The sequence below is a fragment of the Haliotis rufescens genome, unplaced genomic scaffold (genome assembly GCF_023055435.1).
Source record: "Haliotis rufescens isolate VD_foot unplaced genomic scaffold, xgHalRufe1.0.p SCAF_94, whole genome shotgun sequence".
NCBI classification, from domain to species: domain Eukaryota; kingdom Metazoa; phylum Mollusca; class Gastropoda; order Lepetellida; family Haliotidae; genus Haliotis; species Haliotis rufescens.
The window spans coordinates 175,072-202,101 of record NW_025964388.1 but is presented as its reverse complement, the minus strand read 5'-3'; the positions used below and the strand labels follow the sequence as shown (position 1 = coordinate 202,101).

General features: G+C 41.6%; 1 protein-coding gene across 3 annotated transcripts; it reads left to right on the top strand.

Moving 5' to 3' along the window:
- Positions 1-23: 23 nt before the first annotated feature.
- Positions 24-26,690, top strand: LOC124137683 (selenocysteine lyase-like). Of its 3 annotated transcripts, XM_048391659.1 has the most exons (13): positions 24-171; positions 1,012-1,121; positions 2,553-2,624; positions 4,416-4,444; positions 6,194-6,368; positions 7,660-7,787; positions 11,853-12,011; positions 13,321-13,427; positions 14,653-14,689; positions 16,324-16,407; positions 17,811-17,910; positions 23,642-23,711; positions 26,424-26,690. In XM_048391659.1, the coding sequence occupies exons 1-13, from the start codon at positions 155-157 to the stop codon at positions 26,578-26,580; spliced, it is 1,245 nt and encodes a 414-aa protein (XP_048247616.1). In that variant the 5' UTR covers positions 24-154; the 3' UTR covers positions 26,581-26,690. The 3 variants fall into 3 exon arrangements, with proteins under 3 accessions (XP_048247616.1, XP_048247618.1, XP_048247617.1); XM_048391661.1 differs by lacking the exon at positions 11,853-12,011; XM_048391660.1 differs by lacking the exon at positions 23,642-23,711.
- Positions 26,691-27,030: the final 340 nt, after the last annotated feature.

The following is a 27,030-nucleotide window of genomic DNA, read 5'->3' as shown; positions in this document are numbered from 1 at the left end:
CAGAAAATATAAAATATGGAATGGGTTTTGAAGCGAAATAGCTATTAGACGAGTAAATGTCGTGGCAAATCGTGACTGGGTGTTCTGTTGTGTTTATTAAGGAATATATATTTAGAAGTGCATGTGTGAAGATAACGACAGAGTGACGTAAATTATGACAAGTAAGGCCAGGTAGGTTATCGATGTTAAAACAGATTCTGTAAATTTTACCGAATATAACTTATTTTGAAAATATGAATTCACCAATGACAATTTGTAATGAATACATGACACTTTTGGTGTTTACACAACACAAGGTGGGACGAATGTACAAAGATAACAATACAATGGCAAAGCCAATGGGGTTAACAGGAGAGGATTCAATTAAGTAATCTGGAGGTGTAGGTATGACAATTAAGGTGCTGTTGTGATACAAGCATTGAGGCTATCAAGATGTCCATAATGGTTGATGGTTAAAATATCACCCTATTCTATTAACTATTTCAGGAGTGTACACAAAAACACATTTAATGACAACCATTTTAAAAAAAATATATGGTTTAAACATATTTTTATTTCAAAAGAAATCTGGATTGGTAAACAAGCAAAACTTGCTTATGTAAATACTTCTCCAGGTAATAACTTTACAACAGCTGGTTATATATCAGATTATATGTAAGATAGTACTAAACATAAACATACTAAATGCACAAATGTAATATATGAAGGCAATGCAATAATAAAAAAATATATGAGCTATTATGAGCAAATCTAGTTTACAAGACAGAAAGAAATTTACTTGACTTGACAATTCAGAGTAGTGGTTGAACATGCTAAGTCAGAAAATTGAAGTTTATTCAGTTTTCCAATTTGTATGTTCCTTTTGTTATTCATACCCTGCTGTGTTAATCTCCTTGCTCTTCCTTGTGTGAAATTATTTCAATAACCTTATTATTGCAGATATATTCTTATTTCAAAACTATTATTGAATATCATCTCTTGCATACATTCTTATCACTGTTTATGATACAGCGTGTACCTTGACTACAATGCCACAACTCCCCTGGAGCCAGACGTGTTGACAGCTATCCACGACACCCTGCGTGATGCATGGGGGAACCCTTCCAGCTCATACAAACAAGGTGGATAATAATAATAATAATGATAATGATAAAAATAATAATAATAAAAAATAAAATAATAATAATAATGATGATGATGATGATGATGATGATGATGATGATAGGCCATTTATGTTGCGCATATTTCCATACCACACAGAGGCATGCTCAAAGCTCTATTATTATCTCGGTTGCTGGATCAGTGTGCACTTGACAATCATTCTCAGCTCCCTGGGGAGTATATGACCTAAGCTGCCAGTTAGGCGCAAGAAGGTGAACAACCACACTGCTCTCTCATCCTGCTGGGTGAACAGAGGAACATTTCGAACAAAGTCAGTTGCCGGAGAAGACACGACATGTCATGAAGCTAATTTCACCTGCTTTTGTGACCTGTGTGTTTTAGAAGGGAGCAGTGTGGTACCTTAGTGATAATCTCCAGTAACCTATGCCTGTAGTAGGAGGTGACTAAATGGATCAGGTTGTCAGGCTCTGTGACTTGGTCGATTGGTTGTCGTCATATTCCAATTGTGTGAATTGATTTTGTCTGATGGCAGTCACTGGATTGACTGTTCATGGATGGAATATTGCTGAGTGCAGCGTTCAACAAACAAACAAACAGGCATTTAAGGCCTAAAAAAATAAATAAATTGGTTCTCAGGCCATGCCCTCTGAAAATAAAGTGCGGGCAGGAGGTTGTTTTTTTGTTGTTGCTTGTTCAAACTGGTATGTCACCAAATAAACAGTTGTATCATCAACCTGGGGAAGGGCCTCCCTACATAAACAAGCATACAAACTCCTATTGCCGCCATTACCATAACACGAGATGTGAAGTAAAGCAGTGCACATGTAAAGGGAAGTAACTGCATGCTAACTGGATCACATTGTTTTTAAGTGTCAGGATTTAAATTTATTTTTTTAAAATGGAAATAGAAACTTAACATGCGGCAGACGTTATGATGATGCAGGCAGTGCCTGAGAACCAAGACTTATTTTTTTCAGCCTAAGTGATTGAATAGTTCACCAGTCATGCTCAAGGGCTTCAATTCCGTGTGTCACCTGTCATGTAATTACTGGAATATTGCTGACTCACTAATTTGGAGGAGTTGAGTTAAAGTCTTAAAGACGTTATTGAGAATCTACTGATTTCATTCACATTAAAAAGTTTTCAAAATTCTCTTGTAATAATGAAGACTGTATACACTGTAGTATACCTTACTAGTTTTTCCGGGGCAGCATGGTAGCCTAGTGGTTACAGCGTTCGCTCGTCATGCCGAAGACCTGGGTTTGATTCCCGACATGGGTACAATGTGTGAAGCCGATTACCCCCGTGCTAAAAAGCATTGAACCTCACTCACTCACTCACTCACTCACACACTCACTCACTCACTCACACACTCACTCACTCACTCACTCACTCACTCACTCCTAGTTTTCCCACTCTTATTGTTACAGGACAGAGGGCTAAGGCCATAATACATGAAGCCAGGGGAAATGTGGCGTCCATGATCGGAGCAAAGCCTTCAGGTTCGTATTCATCATCTTCAAAGTGTGCTGCATATGTTCATCTGTCTCATTGGCAGTTAGCCATGAAGATCCGGGGTAGAATAGGTCTTCAGCAACCCATGCTTGTCTCCCCGTGAAGAAAAGGGGTAGAATAGGTCTTCAGCAACCCATGTTTGTCTTCCCGTGAAGATCCAGGGTAGAATAGATCTTCAGCAACCCATGTTTGTCTCCCCGTGAAGATCCGGGGTAGAATAGGTCTTCAGCAACCCATGCTTGTCTCCCCGTGAAGATCCGGGGTAGAATAGGTCTTCAGCAACCCATGTTTGCCATAAAAGGCGAAAATGCTTGTCGTAAGAGACGACTAATAGGATCGGATGGTGAGACTCACTGACTTGGTTGATGCATGTCATCATATCCCAACTGCATGGATAGATGCACATGATGTCAATCACTGGATCGTTTGGTCCAGACTCGATTATTATCTATCCAAATTTGTTAATATTTATTTTATTTATTTCTATATGTTTTATGAAACATGATGCAATGGGGCTGTAGTGACTTGGACAAGTAGAAAGCGAAGAGAACATTGAATGTACATAATGGTTCCAATCTCATTAAAATCAGAGAAAATCGAGAATTTGTCAAAATATGTTTCGAAGCGTAGTCGCCAATTTGAAATTTGTGCCGTAAAGCTTGAGAAAGCTGCCTTTTGATTGGTCATTCCATTGGTCAGTCAAAGTTCGCGCAAGGTTGGTCTGACGTGACCCGTAATGGGATGTCCTCAGATCTTTGTTTAGCGGTAGCGAGAACTAAGATCTGGTTTTAATGAGATTGATAATGGTTCACAAGACAGCGCCAGATTTAGAAAGACATGTTGCAATGCCAGACTGTGTAGAGTTACCCCCCTTGCCCAGTACAAAATGTCAGTGAAAACTGCATGGAATACGGAAACTGATGCATATGTAGCGGCCATAAAATTTCCAAGTCCTGTGAGTCCAGCCACATTGTAGGGTACTGGGGCATATTTTGCCTAAATTTGATATGAACTTGCTCTAGTGGTGTCTTCCGAGTGTTTCTTGAATGATAAACCTGTCATGTTTGTAAGTAGTCAAATGTAATCTTTTTTTTGTTATTCAACATTTTGCAACTATGTCAGAAAAGGAAGTGTTTCTCGAACAGTCAAACCTGTCATGTTTGTAAACAACCAGGGGCGGATAATTCTAATTTCCTCGCTGTCGGCAACCACACTCAAAAGTTTGCTGTCACTCCAATCATTGGCTGCCACTAAAAATTCCTCCAGATACATTTACAACGGTTTCCACTAGGGTTGGGATGGGTAACTCGGGTACTCGGGGCGGGTGGGTACTGAGCAGGACCCGGGTACCTACTGGACTACCCGGACCCGTGGATAGTCACTTGATATATTGTTTAATGACAAAACTTATCTAAAACTCTTTGGTCAAGTCACTAATGTTCCCTTTTCTTTCTGACTATGCACGCATTCCTTCTGACTTTTACATGTTAAAAAGATAAAACTTCATGCAGTAAACTTTAGGGTATGCATGACCAGATTGTTTTATACATGTATCTAAATACTTTTTTATGGGCTACAGTGAAACTTTTCCTAATCGGACAGTTTGTACCTATCTCTTGAGACCTACAGCGGGTACCCGGGTAGGGTCGGGTAATAAGGGGGTGGGTACCCAGGTAGTAAATTTGGACTTGTCCTAGCCCTAGTTTCCACAGCCAGTGATATTACTGAAACATTACCATGGCAACACTGTGGCTGATCAGGGTTACTTTGTCTTCCAGACATCATCTTCACGTCAGGGGGGACAGAGGTAAGTTTGCTGATTAATGTTTCCAAACCAGTTTGCAAATTGTTTTTCCAAACTGAAAATAGAATTGGTCACTATTTTCAGAAATATTTTGGCCTACATTATAATGTTTTCAAACTCGAATTTGATGTGTAAATGGTTGTCAAATATATGTTGTCGCTTTCATCTAATCAGAAACTGCATAGATATCACATACTTTTAACTAACATCTGCTATGAAAAGGCGTTGGCAAATTAAGGACTGAAACATCTTCTTTGAAAAGGCATTGGCATATTAAAGGACTGAAACATCTGCCACAGAAAGGAGTTGGCATATTAAGGACTGAAACATCTTCTATGAAAAAGCGTTGGCATAATAAATGACTGATACATCTGCTACGAAAAGGCGTTGGCATGCTAAAGGACTGAAACATCATCTGCGAAAAGGCATTGGCATATTACCGGACTGAAACATCTGCTATGAAAAGGCATTGGCATATTAAAGGACTGAAACATCAGCTACGAAAAGGCGTTGGCTTATTAAAGGACTGAAATATCTGCTACAAAAAGGCGTTGGCATTTTAAAGGACTGAAACATTTGCTACGAAAAAGTGTCGGCATATTTAAGGACTGAAACATTAGCTACGAAAAGGCGTTGGCATATTAAAGGACTGAAGAGGAACTAAGCAACAACTACACATATTTGTGCCAAACAGAAGTTGGCAAACGGTTTGGAGAACACCAACCTGTTTCCTTCACAATGGCACTTGGTTGAGTTCAACCGCTATAGGGATTCAGGGTTAGAATTGATCCCCAGCAACCTATGCTTGTCATAAGAGGCGACTAAATGGATCAGGTGGTCAGGCTTGGTGACTTGGTTGAGTGTGTATTATCGTCCTCTGATGGCGTGGATTGTTGTTGACGTATCGCAGGATTGTCAGGTCCAGACTCAATAATTTAGGTATTGCTAGAATATAGACGAGCGCAGCGTTAAACAACAAACAAAGAAACAACTAGTTGCATTCAAACAAGTTTATTGACTTCACAATCTCATTAACATCTCTGATACAATACTTCTCACTTTGGATCAGCTTCTGAATTCTCTGTATGAGTGAGCAAAGCATTCATCAAACAAACTCATTTCATTTCTATGTCTTGAAAACGAACATAATCAGTAAGTTCAACATGCAATAAAATAAAGCTGTGCAGGCAAGCACACACTAACTTACTAAGATTTCGTAAGCCAAAAAACAAAGAAACCCACTAGGCAATTACCTAGGATACCCGTTCTTGCGAAAAGTTATGTTTTCAGTGCTTGGAGAAAGATGCCCTTGTAAACATTGTTACCATGAAAATTACCTGGTTTTAACTCTTTTAACATCAGGTTCAATGCAATGACATCTCTGAAGTAACTTGGTTAAATCTACGTGTCATTCACACAAAGTTCAGTCACAATTTTCTTTCTTTCTTTTTAAATATTTCGAGACTAAATCTACAACTATATATTTAACCTCGAAGCAAAGCAAAATGTTATTTCCATGCACTAAAAATAGACTAGGGGAAACCCTGATGGTAACAGACAAGCTGTCTTTATTTGAAAAATATACTTATATGAATATCGCGGATGTTTTGTTCAAGAACAAGATTTCTAAGGTACTTTATTTGCTGGTCCACGGTGACTGGCAGTCACATGAATTACCGGTCCACGCCTAATTTAGGTGGTAAAAAACTGGTAATTACCGGTAAACGGGAACACTGATTTCTATTAATTCAGGGTAATAACTGGATCCTGGACACTGCTGTGAAGTTTTACCACGATGACCGGAGTCAAGATTGTAAAGGAAACACAGGGGACTCCAACAAGCGGCTGCCACACTTCATCACATCCAACCTGGAACACGACTCCATTAAACTGGTGCTGGAACACATGGTGGCTGCAGAGGTAGCAGGTGTGTCCGGTGGAGTTATGTTGTGTCAAGATTTCTGTATATTACCATGGTTTAAATATAGAATACTAAACTCGTTCCCGTGTAATACCAATTTTATGAAACGAGTGAATAGTTGTGGTATCTGACGAGCGAGTTTCACGAGTTTCATAAATTGGTTTTACACAGGAGCGAGTTTAGTATTTTATTTATTACTTGCCATTTATAATGTTTTTTTAGAATTATACTGTTGAGTGTGAATAGGCTGACACCTACACAATATGTTTACATCCTTAGGTATATACAATAATTTTAAAATATATATTCTAATCACTCACCTCATCATACAGACATATATTCATATATGTGCAGTTAGGTGCTGTCCTTTAATTTAGCTCCAGTCTCATTATACAATCAGATTCCATCTCTCATATCACTTGCATTGCGTCAAAGAAAATGGTGGCTCCCACTCAAGACGATCTGATCGCTAATCAAGATCTATATTGTAATAAAAGATGTCTTACCTCGCAAAGTGGATGAAGTCACTTGAGCACCTTGGTTAAATAAAAACTTGAAAAGATTTGTCACAGCCCCGTTGACGATACACATGCTTTGCAAATGCGGCAGTCGACCAAAGTCTGCACATTGAAATCAATGCTGTTTACGAACCAGATGTCTAGTTTGTTACGCGATTTTGATTGGACTGTGCATAGACTCGTTAGCCCAGCAGAATTGTAACTCCGGTGGTCCAGCCTTTTATGGTCTAGACTTTTATGGTCAGTTAACGCCCTTGCCTTGGGAAGATGAATAATATATCTTTTTCTTACCTGTATGTATGAGAAAGCTTCAGAAACACTCATGTGAATGTGTGAGAGTACTGGTATTTTGAGCGATTCTGAAGCCCCCGTACTTGTTGTCACTCGGTATTATATCATGGTGGCACTGCAGCTAAGTGGATGAAGTGTTTGCACTGCACTGCACCGCACCGCACCGCACCGCACCGCACCGCACCGCACCGCACCGCACGCACGCACGCAGCTGTATATTGTCCATGTTAAAACGACAGGGAAGTAAAACAAATCATTTCTTTTCCAGAATTATGATTCTAATCATGAATGATATTTCTATAAGTCTTTTCTTTTTAATCTGAATAACATGAAAATGGATGTTTGGATCTGAATGATAGCCAAAATATACAAGCACTAAGAGAATATTGGCACTCACTGAAGTTGGGTATGGTTCATCATGTTTAATTTGGTTTGGCAGATGAAAGTTACCACTGAAGTTTTATTTTGGGTTTATTCCTGTGTTATAGAGTGTACCTTTGTGTCGGCCTCCAAGCTGAGCGGGCGAGTTGAGGTCGAGGATGTTCTGAGTGCAGTGCGCCCCAACACCATCATGGTGACAGTCATGCTGGCCAACAACGAGACAGGTGTTATACAGGTAAGTCAGTCATGTTGGTCAACAATGAGACAGGTGTTATACAGGTAAGTCAGTCATGCTGGCCAACAATGAGACAGGTGTTATACAGGTAAGTCAGTCATGTGGGCCAATAACGAGACAGGTGTTATACAGGTAAGTCAGTAATGTAGGCCAACAGTGAGACAGGTATTATACAGGTAAGTCAGTCATGCTGGCCCACAATGAGACAGGTGTTATACAGGTAAGTCAGTTATGTTGGCCAACAATGAGACAGTTGTTATACAGGTAAGTCAGTCATGTTGGTCAACAAAGAGACAGGTGTTATTCAGGTAAGTCAGTCATGTTGGCAAACAAAGAGACAGGTGTTATACAGGTAAGTCAGTCATGTTGGCAAACAAAGAGACAGGTGTTATATAGGTAAGTCAGTCATGTTGGCAAACAAAGAGACAGGTGTTATACAGGTAAGTCAGTCATGTTGGTCAACAACACGACAGGTGTTATACAGGTAATTCAATCATGTTGGTCAACAAAGAGACAGGTGTTATACAGGTAAGTCAGTCATGTTGGTCAACAAAGAGACAGGTGTTATACAGGTAAGTCAGTCATGTTGGTCAACAATGAGACAGGTGTTATACAGGTAAGTCAGTCATGTTGGTCAACAAAGAGACAGGTGTTATACAGGTAAGTCAGTCATGTTGGTCAACAACAAGACAGGTGTTATACAGGTAAGTCAGTCATGTTGGTCAACAAAGAGACAGGTGTAATACAGGTAAGTCAGTCATGTTGGTCAACAACGAGACAGGTGTTATACAGGTAAGTCAGTCATGTTGGTCAACAACGAGACAGGTGTTATACAGGTAAGTCAGTCATGTTGGTCAACAAAGAGACAGGTGTTATACAGGTAAGTCAGTCATGTTGGTCAACAACAAGACAGGTGTTATACAGGTAAGTCAGTCATGTTGGTCAACAAAGAGACAGGTGTTATACAGGTAAGTCAGTCATGTTGGTCAACAAAGAGACAGGTGTTATACAGGTAAGTCAGTCATGTTGGTCAACAACAAGACAGGTGTTATACAGGTAAGTCAGTCATGTTTGTCAACAAAGAGACAGGTATTATACAGGTAAGTCAGTCATGTTGGCAAACAAAGAGACAGGTGTTATACAGGTAAGTCAGTCATGTTTGTCAACAAAGAGACAGGTGTTATACAGGTAAGTCAGTCATGTTGGCAAACAAAGAGACAGGTGTTATACAGGTAAGTCAGTCATGTTGGTCAACAACAAGACAGGTGTTATACAGGTAAGTCAGTCATGTTGGTCAACAAAGAGACAGGTGTTATACAGGTAAGTCAGTCATGTTGGTCAACAAAGAGACAGGTGTTATACAGGTAAGTCAGTCATGTTGGTCAACAACGAGACAGGTGTTATACAGGTAAGTCAGTCATGTTGGTCAACAAAGAGACAGGTGTTATACAGGTAAGTCAGTCATGTTGGTCAACAAAGAGACAGGTGTTATACAGGTAAGTCAGTCACATTGGCCTACAATGAGACAGGTGTTATACAGGTAAGTCAGTCATGCTGGCCAACAATGAGACAGGTGTTGTACAGGTAAGTCAGTCACGTGGGCCAATAACGAGACAGGTATTATACAGGTAAGTCAGTCACGTGAGCCAACAATGAGACAGGTGTTGTACAGGTAAGTCAGTCACGTTGGTCAACAACGAGACAGGTGTTGTACAGGTAAGTCAGTCACGTTGGTCAACAAAGAGACAGGTGTTATACAGGTAAGTCAGTCATGCTGGTCAACAACAAGACAGGTGTTATACAGGTAAGTCAGTCACATTGGTCTACAACGAGACAGGTATTATACAGGTAAGTCAGTCATGCTGGCCAACAAAGAGACAGGTGTTGTACAGGTAAGTCAGTCATGTGGGCCAATAATGAGACAGGTATTATACAGGTAAGTCAGTCACGTGGGCCAACAATGAGACAGGTGTTGTACAGGTAAGTCAGTCACGTTGGTCAACAATGAGACAGGTGTTGTACAGGTAAGTCAGTCACGTTGGTCAACAACGAGACAGGTGTTATACAGGTAAGTCAGTCATGCTGGTCAACAACAAGACAGGTGTTATACAGGTGTCAGCCCTGCTGGCCAACAATGAGACAGGTGTTATACAGGTAAGTCAGTCACGTTGGTCAACAACGAGACAGGTGTTGTACAGGTAAGTCAGTCACGTTGGTCAACAACGAGACAGGTGTTATACAGGTAAGTCAGTCATGCTGGTCAACAACAAGACAGGTGTTATACAGGTGTCAGCCCTGCTGGCCAACAATGAGACAGGTGTTATACAGGTAAGTCTGTCATGTTGGTCAACAAAGAGACAGGTGTTATACAGGTAAGTCAGTCACGTTGGTCAACAAAGAGACAGGTGTTATACAGGTAAGTCAGTCATGTTGGTCAACAAAGAGACAGGTGTTATACAGGTAAGTCAGTCATGTTGGTCAACAACGAGACAGGTGTTATACAGGTAAGTCAGTCATGTTGGTCAACAAAGAGACAGGTGTTATACAGGTAAGTCAGTCATGTTGGTCAACAAAGAGACAGGTGTTATACAGGTAAGTCAGTCACATTGGCCTACAACGAGACAGGTGTTATACAGGTAAGTCAGTCATGCTGGCCAACAATGAGACAGGTGTTGTACAGGTAAGTCAGTCACATGGGCCAATAACGAGACAGGTATTATACAGGTAAGTCAGTCACATGGGCCAACAACAAGACAGGTGTTATACAGGTGTCAGCCCTGCTGGCCAACAATGAGACAGGTGTTATACAGGTGTCAGCCCTGCTGGTCATCATCCGGAGGATATCCTGAGTGCAGTGCGCCCCATCTTCCTGATGCAAGGGAACTAACTGGCTTTAAAAGTCCAGTTTCCACCCTTACCAAACTAGGCTGGAATTATAGAGTTATATTTTGACCGGACTAGTTTATGCATTGTCCAGTCAAAATCGCGTAACGTAATTAATATCCAGTCGCCAACTGCCGATATTCGGTCAATTTGTAAAGCATATGTACCACCAACTTGGCATCAACAGATATTTTCCAAATCCTTTTATGTTTCTAATTGAGGTGCTGACGTGATTTGATGCACTTCACGAAGTAAGACCTGTTTTATTACAATATGGATCTTGATGATCGATCAGATCGTCTTGACTGGGCACCGTCATTTTGTTTGAAGCAAATGCAAGTGATATGAGAGATTGAATCTGATTGGTCAATAGGAGTGACATAGAAGGGACATGACTTGTAATTGACACTCGTGGTACTACGATTGAGCCTGGAAATTTCAACCCAGTTGGACAAGGGTGGAAACTGGACTTTTAGGGGTGCATCCCCACGCCATCATGGTGACAGTTATGACGAGACAGGTATCATACAGGTGACATATTACCCAAATATCGTTTCCTATCCATACAATCTCATTAAGATCAGATCTAAGTTCTCACTGCCGCTAAACAAAGATCTGAGGACATCCCATTAAAGGTCACGTCAGAACGACCTATCACGAACTTGGACCGACCACTGAAACGAATAACAAGAAGTCGATATCAGCCAATGAGAAAGCAGCTTTCTCGAGCTTTCTTGGCACTCGTTTCAACCTGGCGACTTCCATTTCAGACTACGCTTGAAAAATATGTTGACACAGTTCTCGATTAAAATTTTGAAAACTGAACAAATGAACATTCCGGAATGTCTAATATATGGTTGTGATTGTATGACAGTGCTTCCCACGTACTGTGCAACACCTTCTTCGTTCAAATGTTTATCCCGCGAAAGCGTGAGATAGACCATAATTTTGAAGGAATCAGTCGTACAGGACGTAACTGTCGTTCGGAATCCCCGTTTTAACGTTTACGAGGTTGCATGATTAGAAAACACATTCCGACTGTCTGGTAAAAACATGATAGTTATCACACAATGAATTTTAAATTCAGCTCACATAGGTGACATTGTCCAAATATTAAACGTTTCATTCTGGTAAAAATCATCATAACTGTTACCATGGCTACACCTCACTGCTTCTTTGCAGCCAATCTCAGAGATATTTTCTCAAGTGCGGAGTCTCAAGCGCCTGACCGGTGAGACCTCCAAGATCCTGCTCCATACTGATGCTGCACAGGCTTTAGGCAAGGTCAAGGTCGATGTCAGTGACATTCATGCGGACTACCTTACTATTGTGGGGCATAAGGTAACCATGGTAACCCTTGATTAAACTATCTTATTGTTGTCGAACATATGGTAACCCTTGTCTTGACCATGTTACTATTTGGAATACATTAGGTAACCATTGCCAAGACCACATTCCAATTCTGAGTTCTTAAGGTAATCCTTGTGTAAATGATTATTTTGAAGATATGGTCTGCCTTAGGATTATTCAGTTTTGTTTTAAGACTAGTCCTATTGTTGGTCTATAAAAAATATTACTATTCATTAATACATATATTGTAGCACATACAGTTGATAAAAAGTGATGATTGTAAATTATTTTATTAATCCGGGACTAGTTGAAGACCCTGTGCATATTTTAGATTTGTTTTGTCTCAGATCCAATCTCATTAAAATCAGATCTAAGTTCTCACTGCCGCTAAACAAAGATCTGAGGACATCCCATTATGGGTCACGTCAGAATGACCTTTGCGATTCTATGGCAGTGCTTCCCACGTACTGTGCAATGCCTCCTCCGTTCATATGGTTACCCCACGGAAGCGAGAGATAGACGATAACTTTGACGGAATCAGTCGTAAGGGCTGTAACTGTCGTTCAGAATCCCCCGTGTTAACGGTTGTGAGGTTGCATGATTAGAAAACACATTCCGACTGTCACTTTCATGATCTGGTAAGTGATGCTTTGATTGGTCGGATGAAAGGTCGTTCTGACTTGACGCGTAATGGGATGTCCTCAGATCTTTGTTTAGCGATAGGTAGAACTAAGATTTGAATTTTAATGAGATTGTCTCAGATCTAGTGTTTTTAGAGGCAGGTGTTCATTATATCATTGTCTATAAACATTTATATATATCTTATAAAATCCTACCTCATAAAATGTCTTTGTGGTTATTGTGAAACTTGGTTGCATCTTTCATTGCCAGTTACTGGCCAATGGTGGCCCAGTTGTCTAAGGTCAGCTGCAATTCGCTGTGCAGAGTTGCGTCTCTTGGACTCTGCACAGCAAATCGCGGTGCCTTAGACGACTGGGACACCCATGCCCCCTTCGGTGAACAGAGGCCTATAGCCAACAGAGTCACTTACCCAGGGAGACACCATGTGTGCTACATGTGCATCAGTGCGGGGCAGGACCGAAGCCCTAGAAACACCAAGGAGTCAATCTGTCTTCACTTGGCAGTTGTTGCATCTTAGCGAATGTAGGCAGCTGTCTGGTATGGATGTTTTCAGCGTGGAACTGGATTCGGGGAGCTATGAGATAATGTTAGTTGAGGGGCTGTTTGTGCAACTACTTACAAATACCTCTAGTTTGACACCTTGTTATATTTCATGCAGTTCTATGCTCCAAGAGTTGGCGCCATCTATGTACGTGATATAGACAAGGGGACACCACTCTACCCTTTATTCTTTGGTGGAGGACAGGAGAGGAATTTCCGACCAGGGTGCGTATGATGCATAGACTTTGCAGATCATGCAGTGTTTCAGTTTAAGCCTGCCCCAATACTTGCAAAAACAAAATTATGCATTATCAGCACAGCTAGCAGTCAAGCCTGTCAAGCAACTTAACTGTAGTCATCACTGGTGAGTGAATGAGTGAGTGAATGAGTGAGTGAGTGAGTGAGCGAGTGAGTTGGGCTTAACACTGCAATGTTTGTTTGTTTGTTGTTTAACGCCGCCCTCAGCAATATTCCAGCTATATGACGGCGGTATGTAAATAATTTGTCTGGACCAGACAATTCAGTGATTGACATCAGGAGCATTGATCCACGCAATTGGGATACGATGACATGCATCAACCAAGTCAGCGAGTCTGAAAGCCCGATCCCATTAGTCGCCTCTTACGACAAGCATAGTTGCCTTTTATGGCAAGCATGGGTTGCTGAAGACTTATTCTAACCTGGAACATTTAATGAACAGTATTCCAGTTATATTAGGATGTGTCAGCTTCATGTCGGAGGAAGGCCCAAAGAGATGTCAGTCAGACATTTACCACTTTGGTGAAGCCCATGAGCATAAGTTTGGTGCTGACAAACCTGGAAACATAGGTCGAACCAGAAGTTGAATTCACGATCATGGTTTCTGGCATGCCTCTTGATCCATCAATTAGCATCACATTGGCATGTTTTCTTTTTAAACTATAGATGATGAGTCTTATTCAAAGTAGATGAAATGAAATGATGAGTATCTTCCTATAGGTTGAAAATGTCTTGTATATTTTATCTCTGATTACAATCTATTAATGATTTGTTAGCTCCTGTTATATATGTCCATAGGAATTTTCAGGGCAAATCCAAAATAACTTAAAGTTAAAGGGGGCACGAATGGCCCAGTTGTCTTTGGTGCTGCAATTCGCTGTGCAGAGTTGCGTCCCTTGGGCATGCCAGAAAACTATGATTGTTGGTTAGAATCCCGGTTTGCCCTGATTATGTTTCTAGGTTTGTCAGCACGTCATACGTCATGAGTTTGTCATACCCGTGCTCGTGGGTTTCACCGAAGAGGTAAACGTCTGAGACCTGCATCACTTCTAGCTTTCCTCCCACATTAAGCTGACACGCCGTGATATAACTGGAATACTGTTAAACTCACTCACTCACTCACTCACTTAAAATCAAAATTAAGTTGATGAATGATCTAATACATTGGTATAATCCTGTTGTATTGTTTTAGGACAGAAAATGGTGGCATGATTGCTGGTCTTGGCAAGGTAAGGGATAGACGCTGTGTCTCCTCTTTGTAATGTTGGAGGTGCGAACAAAGGATATCGTTAGACATGTGTGGCTGCCATAACATTTCTGTGTCCCCTGGGATTCGAACCTGGGACCTTCTGATCCGAGGTCTGACACCTTGTCCACATGACCAAGAGCAAGCTGACAAGGTAAGGATGTCATCTATAAGATGACTCCACGCCCTGCTACATACCCCCTGTCAACAGAAGGCACGTCCCAGGCCGCATAGTAGGTAATGAGATATATTTTGCTGAAATTTAATATGAACATACTCATCCCCACATTGTGTGTCAATGTAACAGTCATAAAATGTCCGAGTACAGTGACTGGATTTGATCCGAGATTGGATATCTTGTACACATGACCAAAAAAGAGGTTAAAAAGTGGTTAAAAAGAGGTGACAAAGGACGGATGTGGTCAGTGGGATGACACATGCCTGCTTTACTTGCAGGACATTAGCAAATCCTCTTTTTACATCGTTGGGGACAACGTGTGAAGCCTATTTCTGGTGTCCCCTGCCGTGATATTGATGGAGTATTGTTAAAAGCAGCATAAAACCATACTCACGAACTCACTCCTTCTTTTCACATCACTAATAAGCTGTAACTGAAATGTTTTGAAAAGTGTGTTATATTGAATGTATGTTATTCAAATGGATTTGGAGAGAACCAGTGCAGTCTACGAAGATTCAGGACATTTATGACCATCACTACTCTCACCAGAGAATAGTTCCATGAGAAGCTTGCATACAGTGGAATGTCATGTGAAGCTGATTCGTTTGTTGAGTGATTGACTTTTGCTTTGAGTCGTAATTACGTTACATCATGGTGTGTCAGTTTGTTGTGGGTTGTTCTGATGACAATATCACTTCTTGACGTCATGAACAATGGATGACATCACTATTGAACGTGACGTCACCTTTACTTATCTCCATGACGTCACCTAACAACGGGCGTGATAATGGCCTGTCGTCAAGCAATATGAGGACATTATCAAGTTACAGTGGCCCACTCATTTCTGATAACATGCGGGCGGTTTAATGATAATCCTATCCATCTTAGCTATAATCATAGAATAATTTACTCTTAGAATGATTGATTGTCCTTCCCTTGGGAATGAATACTGTAAGTTTCTCCCCATACATACATCTATAGCTTGAGACTAACAAGCGATTGGTATAAAACCGAACAAGGGATGGATAAAACTATGTATGTGTACCCCGTGTGATACTGCTACGCCGAATTTATCTAACTGACATGTTTTACTTGTTTTCCTTGGAAAAAGCGTACAGCTTTTGCTTTGAAGCTTGGTATAAGGGATTTATTCCCCCGCTCCCAGCTCCATGTGCAGCGTGTCTTCTTCATGGCAGGGTACAAGGGATTTGTTCTCCTGCTCAGAAATTTATTTTCCTCCCAGGTGGGATACATAGTAATTTATGAGATCCTGTGAACCAATCAGATCTCATCATTCTGACTGATTAAATGCCTTATAGCTCATTGGCTATTCCCTAAACATGAAACTTCGATTATTTACGATAATTGAACTTGCGATATATTTTATTGTAGCAAGGTATTTTATCTGTTTATTCCTCATTTAAGTTTATTCCTTTCAGGCAGCAGAGCTCGTGGTTAGGAATATTGACGCCTATGAGAAACACCTTAGGGATGTCCGGGATTACCTAGAGGAGGAGTTAGAGGTATGTGGGAAGATTGAAATTTTTAGTGGTATGCAACTTAACACCTGCAAGAATTATCTTTCCTTTATTTCTAAATATATTAATCTTGTACCTTAAATTTTGACTGTTATCTGGAGAAGGAATTGGGGTATATGGAAAGATTCACTATCTAGTGGTACACAACGCTACATCTGTAAGGATTACCTTTTTCCTGATTAACCTGGCATCTGTTGTGTAATGACAGTCATGCAATGTACTATATTTGTGTAGGGAGTCATGAGACAGTGGAACTACAATGAACCAGTGCTGCAAGGTTTCAATCCTACAGTTTGTTTGTTTGTTGTTTAATGCCGCACTCACTCAGCAATATTCCAGCTAAATGAGACCTGTGAAGATCGAGGGTAGAATAGGTCTTCAGCAACCCATGCTTGCCGTAAAAGGTGACTATGCTTGTCGTAAAAGGCGACTAACGGGATCGGGTGGTCAGGCTTGCTGACTTGGTTGATACATGTCATCGATCCTAATTGCATGGATCGATGCTCATGATATTAATCACTAGATTGTCTGGTCCAGACTTGATTATTTACAGGCCGCCGTCATATAGCTGGAATATTGCTGAGTGCGGCGTTAAACAACAAGAAACCCACCAACAAAATCCAGCTAAATGACAGCGGTCAGTAAATAATCGTGTCTGGACCAGACAATCCAGTGACTGACATCATGAACAACGATCCACGCACTGTTGATATGATGACATGCATCAACCAAGTCATCGAGCCCGACCACCCGATCCCGTTAGTCGCGTCTTACAAGCATAGCTGCCTTTTACAGCAAGGATCGGTTCCTGACGACCTATTCTACCCCGGATCTTCACGAGTTCCATCCTACAGAATGATCTTTTCAGGGTTTTTGACAGTTTAACTCAATAAATAACAACTCACATTTTATTATTGTTAATTTTTGTCTCTTGAAATAATAATCTTCACAATCATAGATTAAGCCAGAAAACCTACAGGAAAGGTTGTGCCAGTTAGAAACTCCCTCGGTGTGTTCGCTGTGCAGAGTTGCGTCCCTTGGGCATGCCAGAAACCTATGATTGTGGGTTCGAATCCCGGTTATCCCCGATTATGTTTCTAGGTTTGTCAGCACCTAACCGTGCTCGTGGGTTTCACCGAAGTGGTAAACGTCTGAAACCTGCATCACTTCGGGCTTTCCTCCAACATTAAGCTGACACGCCGTGATATAACTGGAATACTGTTAAAAGCGGCGTTAAACCCAACTCACTCACTCACTCACCCTAGGTGTGTTGTAATTGGCGGTGCTCAACAATATGTTCAGTGTTGATAACAGCGTGTTTCTTTTTAACTGAGGCTACTCACAAACACCTCGCTTGTCTGCCAGCTATAGTTTGACATTTTTTGCAGAGAGAATTTGGAGACATGATCCACATCAATGGTAAATTCAAGACTAGCCAGAGACTTCCAAACACATGCAACTTTTCCTTCAAAGGTAAAGGTCTGGAAGGTGAGAGATGAACCCTGATGGGGCATTATAACACTGTTTGTTTGTTTGTTTGTTTAATGCCACACTCAGCAATATTCCAGCTTTATGATGGAGGTCTGTAAATAATCGAGTCTATTTGCAAAAACCCACTATTTGCAAAACCAAAATCATGCATTATCAGCACAGCTAGCAGTCAAGCAGTCAAGCCTGTCAAGCAATCAAGCAGCGTTACTGTAGTCATCACTGGTGAGTGAGTGAGTGAGTTGGGTTTAACACTGCAATGTTTGTTTGTTGTTTAAGGCCACACTCAGCAATATTCCAGCTATATGATGGCGGTCTGTAAATAATCGAATCTGGACCAGGCAATCCAGTGATTGACACCATGAGTATCGATCCATGCAATTAGGATGTGATGACATGCATCAACCAAGTCAGCAAGTGTGACCACCCGATCCCGTTAGCCGCCTCTTACGACAAGCGTAGCTGCCTGTTACTGACTGACATACGTAGATCCAGAGCGAGACTACAGGAGTGTACCCCACCCTCACCCCATGTCAAGCAAGCTAAATATTTATATATTTGTATGTTTGATAGGGGACCAGGTGTCCAAGTGTAAACCTATTACACCACCAAAGCATTTTATTATGTTTTAGCACACCCTCTCAATCAATCATTCCCACTCACTCAACCGTACACATTCAGTCAACCATAAGGATTAACTCAATCAGCCATACCCACTCACTCAATCAGTCATAACCACTCACTAAATCAATCATACCCATTCACTCAATCAATCATACCCATTCACTCAATCAATCATACCCATTCACTCAATCAATCATACCAATTCACTCAATCATACTCACTCAATCAATCATACCCATTCACTCACTCAATCATACCCACTCACTCACTCATACTCACTCAATCAATCATACCCACTCAATCAACCATACCCACTCACTCAATCAACCATATCCACTCACTCAAACAATCATACCCACTCAATCAATCAATCATACCCACTCAATCAACAATACCCACTCACTCAATCAACCATACCCACTCACTCAAACAATCATACCCACTCAATAAACCATACACACTCAATCAATCAATCATACCCACTCAATCAATCAACTATACCCACTCACTCAATCAACAATACCCACTCAATCAACCATACCCAACCACTCAATCATACCCACCCAATCAATCAACCATACCCACTCACTCAATCAACTATACCCACTCACTCAATCAACCATACCCACTCACTCAAACAATCATACCCACTCACTCAATCAATCATACCCACTCACTCAATCAATCATACCCACTCAATCAACCATACCCACTCACTCAATCAACCACACCCACTCACTCAAACAATCATACCCACACAATCAACCATACCCGCTCACTCAATCAACCATACCCACTCACTCACTCAAACAATCATACCCACTCACTCAATCAACCATACCCACTCACTCAAACAATCATACCCACTCAATAAATCATACCCACTCACTCAATCAATCATACCCACTCACTCAATCAACCATACCCACTCACTCAATCAACCACACTCACTCAATCAACCATACACACTCACTCAAACAATCATACCCACTCACTCAATCAACCATACCCACTCACTCAAACAATCATACCCACTCAATAAACCATACCCACCCACTCAATCAATCATACCCACTCACTCAATCAATCATACCCACTCACTCAATCAACCATACCCACTCACTCAATCAACCACACTCAATCAATCAACCATACACACTCACTCAAACAATCATACCCACTCAATCAACCATACCCACTCACTCAATCAACCATACCCACTCACTCAAACAATCATACCCACTCAATCAATCAATCATACCCACTCAATCAACAATACCCACTCACTCAATCAACCATACCCACTCACTCAAACAATCATACCCACTCAATAAACCATACACACTCAATCAATCAATCATACTCACTCAATCAACCATACCCACTCACTCAATCAATCATACCCACTCACTCAATCAATCATACCCACTCAATCAACCATACCCACTCACTCAATCAATCATACCCACTCACTCAATCAACCATACCCACTCACTCAATCAACTATACCCACTCACTCAATCAACCATACCCACTCACTCAAACAATCATACCCACTCACTCAATCAACCATACCCACTCACTCAAACAATCATACCCACTCACTCAATCAACCATACCCACTCACTCAATCAATCATACCCACTCACTCAATCAATCATACCCACTCAATCAACCATACCCACTCACTCAATCAATCATACCCACTCACTCAATCAACCATACCCACTCACTCAATCAACTATACCCACTCACTCTATCAACCATACCCACTCACTCAAACAATCATACCCACTCACTCAATCAACCATACCCACTCACTCAAACAATCATACCCACTCACTCAATCAACCATACCCACTCACTCAATCAATCATACCCACTCACTCAATCAACCATACCCACTCACTCAAACAATCATACCCACTCACTCAATCAACCATACCCACTCACTCAAACAATCATACCCACTCACTCAATCAACCATACCCACTCACTCAATCAGCCATCCCCACTCGCTCAATCAACCATACCCACTCACTCAAACAATCATACCCACTCACTCAATCAACCATACCCACTCACTCAATCAGCCATCCCCACTCACTCAATCAACCATACCCACTCACTCAAACAATCATACCCACTCACTCAATCAACCATACCCACTCACTCAAACAATCATACCCACTCACTCAATCAACCATACCCACTCACTCAATCAGCCATCCCCACTCGCTCAATCAACCATACCCACTCACTCAAACAATCATACCCACTCACTCAATCAACCATACCCACTCACTCAATCAGCCATCCCCACTCACTCAATCAACCATACCCACTCACTCAAACAATCATACCCACTCACTCAATCAACCATACCCACTCACTCAAACAATCATACCCACTCACTCAATCAACCATACCCACTCACTCAATCAACCATACCCACTCACTCAATCAGCCATCCCCACTCGCTCAATCAACCATACCCACTCACTCAAACAATCATACCCACTCACTCAATCAACTATACCCACTCACTCAATCAACCATACCCACTCACTCAAACAATCATACCCACTCACTCAATCAACCATACCCACTCACTCAATCAATCATACCCACTCACTCAATCAATCATACCCACTCAATCAACCATACCCACTCACTCAATCAATCATACCCACTCACTCAATCAACCATACCCACTCACTCAATCAACTATACCCACTCACTCAATCAACCATACCCACTCACTCAAACAATCATACCCACTCAATCAACCATCCCCACCCACTCAATCAATCATACCCACTCACTCAATCAATCATACCCACTCACCCAATCAACCATACCCACTCACTCAATCAACCATCCCCACTCACTCAATCAACCATACCCACTCACTCACTCAACCATCCCAACTCACTCAATCAACCATCCCCACTCACTCAATCAGCCATACCCACTCAATCAATCAACCATCCCCACTCACTCAATCAGCCATACCCACTCACTCACTCAACCATCCCCACTCACTCAATCAACCATCCCCACTCACTCAACGAAACCGAAATGTCGCCTTTGACATTAAATAAAGAAGTTGTTATCCATAAATTGTCTCCTTCACAATTGTTTGGCTCCTACTTATAAATAATTGCATGTTTGAAGCAGTGACAGAAAAATGTCCAGTTTAATAACAGACCGAGGTCAGTGATATGACAATGGGTAATATTTCCTCGTTTAAATTGTCTCCCCTATAAAATTTTCGTCAAAACATTTTTTATTCAAGCTACAGAACTGGCAGTAAAGGGACGCAACTCCTGTATGCTTCAGTGTATAATGTGAAGGTTACATTTCCGTGATGATTAAGACTGTATTTTATTCAGCCAATGTAATCATATGAAAAAGATTTTCCACTTACATTTAAACATCATTAGGCCTGTGTTTCGAATTCAAAGCCCCACCCTGACTATAAACAGTCTGCAAGGTGGCAGTGTTTCAGTTTCAAACATGACTGACAATGTAAACACAACCAAGTGTTGAGAGGAGTTTATTGAAAAGTCTTGAATCTTGAATCGTTTGACAGATATTTATTACCATTAAACATGATTAAGCCTTATGACCTTGTTGTCAAACCACCCCCGTGGGTGGGTGTTTACATGTCGTCACCTGTTTATGCATTAACCAATGAAATTTGTGTGTTATCATGAGGTCATATTGACCTGTCAGATCACTCATATAAGCTGTGCCCACTCAGAGTGCGTTAGTTCCTACCGCTAATACCCCTTTAAGACACAAAAGATGTATGTTTTATATGGATTTTACAAAAGTACACAATTTTACAAGGTCTCAGATCTATTCCGAGGAATTGTTTTGCTCCCACTTATATTCATTTTGCTGTCTTGAAGCAAGTAGAAGAAAAATTCAAGCTTTATGATGCTATTTTCAAAATGTCACAATTCCCACATAGCAGGTGTACCCAGGTGTCTGAACCAGAGCTCCGTTCCACAACACCATCTAAGCCCTATGTAAAGTTAAAATATGGGTGTGAAGCCCATTTCTGGTGTCCCTCCTGAGATATTGCTGGAATATTGATAAAAGTTGCGTAAAACTAAACTCACTCACTCACTTAAAGTACACTTGGGAGTTACAGTCATCTTGGGCTAAGATCGCACTGTGGAACGGGCCCCAGGTGTTCACATAGGTGTCTCAACAGGTGCCCCAAGTAGGTTTCCCAACCAAATGTCCCAAGTAGGTGTCAAGGCAGGTGTCACAAGTAGGTGTCTCAGCCAAGTGTCTCAACAGGTGCCCCAAGTAGGTGTCTGAACCAGATGTCTCAACAGGTGCCCCAAGTAGGTGTCTCAACAGATGCCCCAAGTAGAAGTCCAGGTAGGTGTCTGAGACAGGTGCCCCAAGTAGGCTTCCCTACCAAATGACCCAAGTAGGTGTCTCAGCCAAGTGTCTCAGCCAAGTGTGTCAACAGGTGCCCCAAGTAGGTATCTAAACCAAGTGTCTCAACAGGTGCCCCAAGTAGGTGTCTCAACCAGATGTCTCAACAGGTGCCCCAAGTAGGTGTCTCAACCAGATGTCTCAACAGGTGCCCCAAGTAGGTGTCTCAGCCAAGTGTCTCAGCCAAGTGTGTCAACAGGTGCCCCAAGTAGGTATCTAAACCAAGTGTCTCAACAGGTGCCCCAAGTAGGAGTCTCAACCAGGTGTCTCAACAGGTGCCCCAAGTAGGAGTCTCAACCAGGTGTCTCAACAGGTGCCCCAAGTTGGTGTCTCAACAGGTGCCTTAAGTAGGAATCCAGATTGGTGTCTCAACCAGGTGTCTCAACAGGTTCCCCAAGTAGGTGTCTCAACCAGGTGTCTCAACAGGTGCCCCAAGTAGGTGTCTCAACCAGGTGTCTCAACAGGTGCCCCAAGTTGGTGTCTCAACCAGATTCCTCAACAGGTGCCCCAAGTAGGTGTCTCAACCAGGTGTCTCAACCTTCTTGTGTCCATGCTTGTGTCCCATCAAGGTACACATGGTTTGAACACAGATATAGATAAGTCAAGAGTTGATCTGCCCTTTCCACCATGTTGCAATTTTGTGTTGAAGGTCACAAGGTGCTGAACAAGGCTGCGTGTATTCAGGCCAGTGTCGGGGCAGCATGTCACGCTCAGAACAGGCAAGTATAGAGTTGCTGGCAGCACATTACCATAGCAGCTGTATCGCCTGTAGTATGGCCCATTAATTAATGTTATTGGTTGTTGTGTGCGTTGTGTTGGTGGTTAATGATGTGGTGGGTGATGTTTTGTGTGATAGCTGTTTAACTGAGCAATATTCCAGCCTATGTATCAGAATATGACACTTGTAAACAATATTGTCAGGCCCCCGTTCCACAAAGCGATCGTAGCGCTAAGCTGATCGTAACTCCCATACTTTAACATAAACTTACGACAGTCGTAGTGCTAAGCTTATCGTAACTCCCATACTTTAACAAAGACTTACGACAGTTGTAGCGCTAAGCTGATCGTAACTCCCATACTTTAACATAGAATTACGACAGTCGTAGCGCTAAGCTGATCGTAACTCTCATACTTTAACATAGAATTACGACAGTCTTAGCGCTCTGCTGATCGTAACTCCCATACTTTAACATAGAATTACGACAGTCATAGTGCTAAGCTGATCGCAACTCCAATACTTTAACATAGCTTTACGACAGTCATAGTGCTAAGCTGATCGCAACTCCCATACTTTAACATAGAATAACGACAGTCTTAGCGCTCTGCTGATCGTAACTCCCATACTTTAACAAAGAATTACGACAGTCATAGTGCTAAGCTGACCGCAACTCCAATACTTTAACATAGCTTTACGACAGTCATAGTGCTAAGCTGATCGCAACTCCCATACTTTAACATAGAATTACGACAGTTGTAGCGCTAAGCTGATCGCAACTCCCATACTTTAACATAGAATTACGACAGTCGTAGCGCTAAGCTGATCGCAACTCCCATACTTTAACATAGACTTACGACAGTCATAGTGCTAAGCTGATCGTAACTCCCATACTTTAACATAGACTTACGACAGTCGTAGCGCTAAGCTGATCGTAACTCCCATACTATAACATAGAATTACGACAGTCGTAGCGCTAAGCTGATCGTAACTCCCATACTATAACATAGAATTACGACAATAGTAGCGCTGAGCTGATCGTAACTCCCATACTATAACATAGACTAACGACAGTAGTAGCGCTAAGCTGATCGCAACTCCCATACTTTAACATAGACTTACGACAGTAGTAGCGCTAAGCTGATCGCAACTCCCATACTTTAACATAGAATTACGACAGTCATAGTGCTAAGCTGATCGTAACTCCCATACTATAACATAGACTTTCGACAGTCTTAGCGCTAAGCTAAGCTCATGATATCAATAACTGGATTGTCTGGTACAGACTCTATTATTTACAGACCGCCGTCATATAGCTGGAACATTGCTGAGTGCGGCGTTAAACAACAAATAAACAAATTGTTCAAGCTTCCCTTCATCAATCTATACGCGTGGTTCACTTGCAGTGAGCCAACTTGATAGCATTCCTTCTATTCGTAACCATGGTATATCTTTTCAGATGCAATTCTAAATGATACCGACAGGGTAACCAAACTTTCCCGGACAGTTACCACTATGAAAAATAAGCACCAGTGCATACTTCGATCTACTGTCTTATTTCAAGAAGAATCAAGAAGATTCTCATTTATATTTTCTTTATCAGAAACCTCAGTTTCATCAATATTTTTAAAATTCAATAGTTTTGGATTTTGCGTGTCATCTGTGAGATGTAAAAAAATGTTACCATGTTGACTTTGGTTGTCCTTTTTTCGGTCAGCTTTGAAAATCGAAAAAGAAATATTTGATTGAAAAACACTCTATATGAAGCTTATAATGAGTTGAGTCAAAGATCTATCCCATTTCTCTCTGTTCATTTTTTCAGAGCTGTTTTGGAATGAATACCATGATGTCAGTTTGAGAATATCAGTGTGTCTCTGAAATATGAGGTTGTTTATCTTACCGCGAGGTGTACCAAGGTCAGAGGTTATGTCAGCGTTAGTCTCGACACTGTTATGGACGCTCTGTATGACACTGGGGGGGGGGAGGGGGGGGGGGGGGGGGGGAGGAGCATTGTGTCAGTAATTAGGGTCATGAGACAGACTGATTTTGATAAACTTGAACAAGCGGTGTTGTCTCAGTAACCTCATTATAACTTGATAGTACTGCAATACAGCCCGAACTAGATACGCATAGCGGCCATGTATTTGCCATGTATTTCTCTGTCTTTTCTGTCCTCTGAGGATGGGGGTTCAAGAAAATGTCCTCAGGTCTTAAAAAGTAAATAAATCGTTGACTGGACAGATGGATCTTCTGAAACAACGCGTCGGGACACCAGCACTATTCAATCATGTTTTTGTTGTTGAAACCTTGACTGAAAATATATTCCGACTTAAACAATATCCAAGCCCTTCCCTTTACACAAATATATTCCATACCTGAGCTAGTTATGAAATCCGAGTCTGAGCCTATAACATCCGTTAATGACTGTGCGGAAAAGCCCAGTATGTGACTGGTCAATTGATATTCAGTATTTGTGAACAGCTTCGAAATATATTCGATATCTGCTAACAAGATAATTCCTATTTGTAGCAGGGCGTGGAGTCGTCCCACAGATGACATCCTTACCTTGTCAGCTTGTCAGGTTAACCTCTTTGGTCATGTGGACAAGACGTCCGATCTCGGATCAGAAGGTCCGTGGTTCGAATCCCATCACGGGACTCGGAACTTTTATGGCCACTACATATTCATGAAATGATCATACCCAATTCTATTTCAGGGCCTCCCCTATTCTTCTGGCCATTGGTATCCCGGAGGACATTGCCAGAAATGCTTTGCGTTTCTCGGTTGGGAGGGAGACCTCCAAAAGAGACATTGACATTGCTATCCGAGATCTCAAGACGTGTGTCCAAGCCTTAACACTGGAAACCCATTAAGTCGGTTCCCGACGGATATTGAGCTGTTCACTGGACAGGATTATCTCCATCCTTCACCTTTCACTGTTTTTTTTCTCACGTACAGGGTAATAAAGATATTTTACAATAAACTATTTCCTTCTTTTTAAGACGTTGGTTATCAGGATCATCACCACGGCGACACAGAACATTTGTTCTGTCTGCATGCAATCGGAACCTACTTGTGTGTGTCATAATGTGGTGGCACTGGTCCTGTGCACAGCCCGGTGGTCGCGGAGAGCAGTCGGATGGCTCGACTCCTTAGAATTTTCAGGGCGTTGGTCCTGCCCCACACTGAAGCACATGTAGCACATGCATGTAGCACATGTTCACCCAGCAGTGAATGGGTACCCGGCAGGAGCAGACTGTTATCTGATTGTTAACCTCCTAGCGCCTCAGGGGTAGCTTGGGTTGTATACTCCCCGGGGAACT